General features: G+C 50.7%; 1 protein-coding gene across 1 annotated transcript; it reads left to right on the plus strand.

The window, feature by feature from the left end:
• Positions 1-122: 122 nt before the first annotated feature.
• On the plus strand, positions 123-425 carry PPTG_10621 (hypothetical protein; the record flags this gene model as incomplete). Its single annotated transcript, XM_008906005.1, has 1 exon — positions 123-425. One exon carries the CDS (start codon positions 123-125, stop codon positions 423-425), a length of 303 nt encoding a protein of 100 aa, XP_008904253.1.
• Between the last annotated feature and the right edge of the window lie 669 nt (positions 426-1,094).

Raw genomic sequence — 1,094 nt, forward strand, 5'->3', positions numbered from 1 at the left:
GACTATTGCGTTCTCGTTGACTGGGTTGAGGTCAACGCCGACTACAGTGCAATACGGCACTGATGAGAAATTGAAAGTTAGAGGGCCACCAAAAGCAGGCCAAGAGCTCGGCGTCCAGGGAAATGGCCAACTATGTGCACGGCAAGACGACTCGCCGGGAGCTTCAACGACTTACAGGGGACCAGATGCAGAGTCGGTGGCGGACCAATATCAAGAAGTTCTGGGGCACGCTGTACGACAGTATACATCGCGCTGGGCTGGGTTTAACGAAGAGGGACGTCGCAAACGGTATAACCTCGATAGAGCAAAAATTGGAGGCGAGATGTCCTGAATTCTTGCGCATTAAGGTGCTCTTTAGCGAAATGTCCAACATTAAACCAGCAGGTACTGTGGACTTGGTATCCCCTCTGGGACCACTCAGCTAATTGCCCACGCAGCGGCACAGTTACCATTTAGTAAGCATCTACACAACCAGACAAGCGTCGGCGGTACCGACGCTTGAACCAGCTTTGAAGACGCACTTCGTGGGGATGCCAATTCTGGGGCTAGTGCATACTACGGTGGTGGACTCATGCATAACGCTCCGTCTGAAACGCGTGCATCAATGAAAATCAATGGCGATGAAGAGTGTACAGACGATGTGAGATACAGCAATTCAATAACACGTGATGTGAACGAAAACGCTAAACGAGACACAAGGAGCTCTCCAATAAGCAGCGAGTACAATAGCAGTGCGCCGGTCCAATAGACATTGCTACGCGACGTAACAGCGTCGCTTCCATCGAGTTCAGAAAATAACGGCAAAGACGTTATGGACGTGGCCCCTGGAAGCGCCGGTTTTGAAGCTGTGGATGGTATGAATATCCAGTGTGTGAACCATTTACTCCTGTAGCCACAAACCGCAAAGCAAAAGATCCCAGGCAAAAAAACAAAACTCGGCGTGCCGTATCAGTAATGTGGACTTTTGCTGAGCATGACGGTGAAAGTAGCTTTTTACGAGGTTCGGTGAGGGTTCGGACTCGCTACACAAACCGCTGCCTATCCAGAGACCGCCACGGAACACCACTTGTCTAGAATGGTTGGCTGCCAGTACA

This window comes from Phytophthora parasitica (genome assembly GCF_000247585.1).
Source record: "Phytophthora parasitica INRA-310 unplaced genomic scaffold supercont2.22, whole genome shotgun sequence".
NCBI classification, from domain to species: Eukaryota; Oomycota; class Peronosporomycetes; order Peronosporales; family Peronosporaceae; genus Phytophthora; species Phytophthora nicotianae.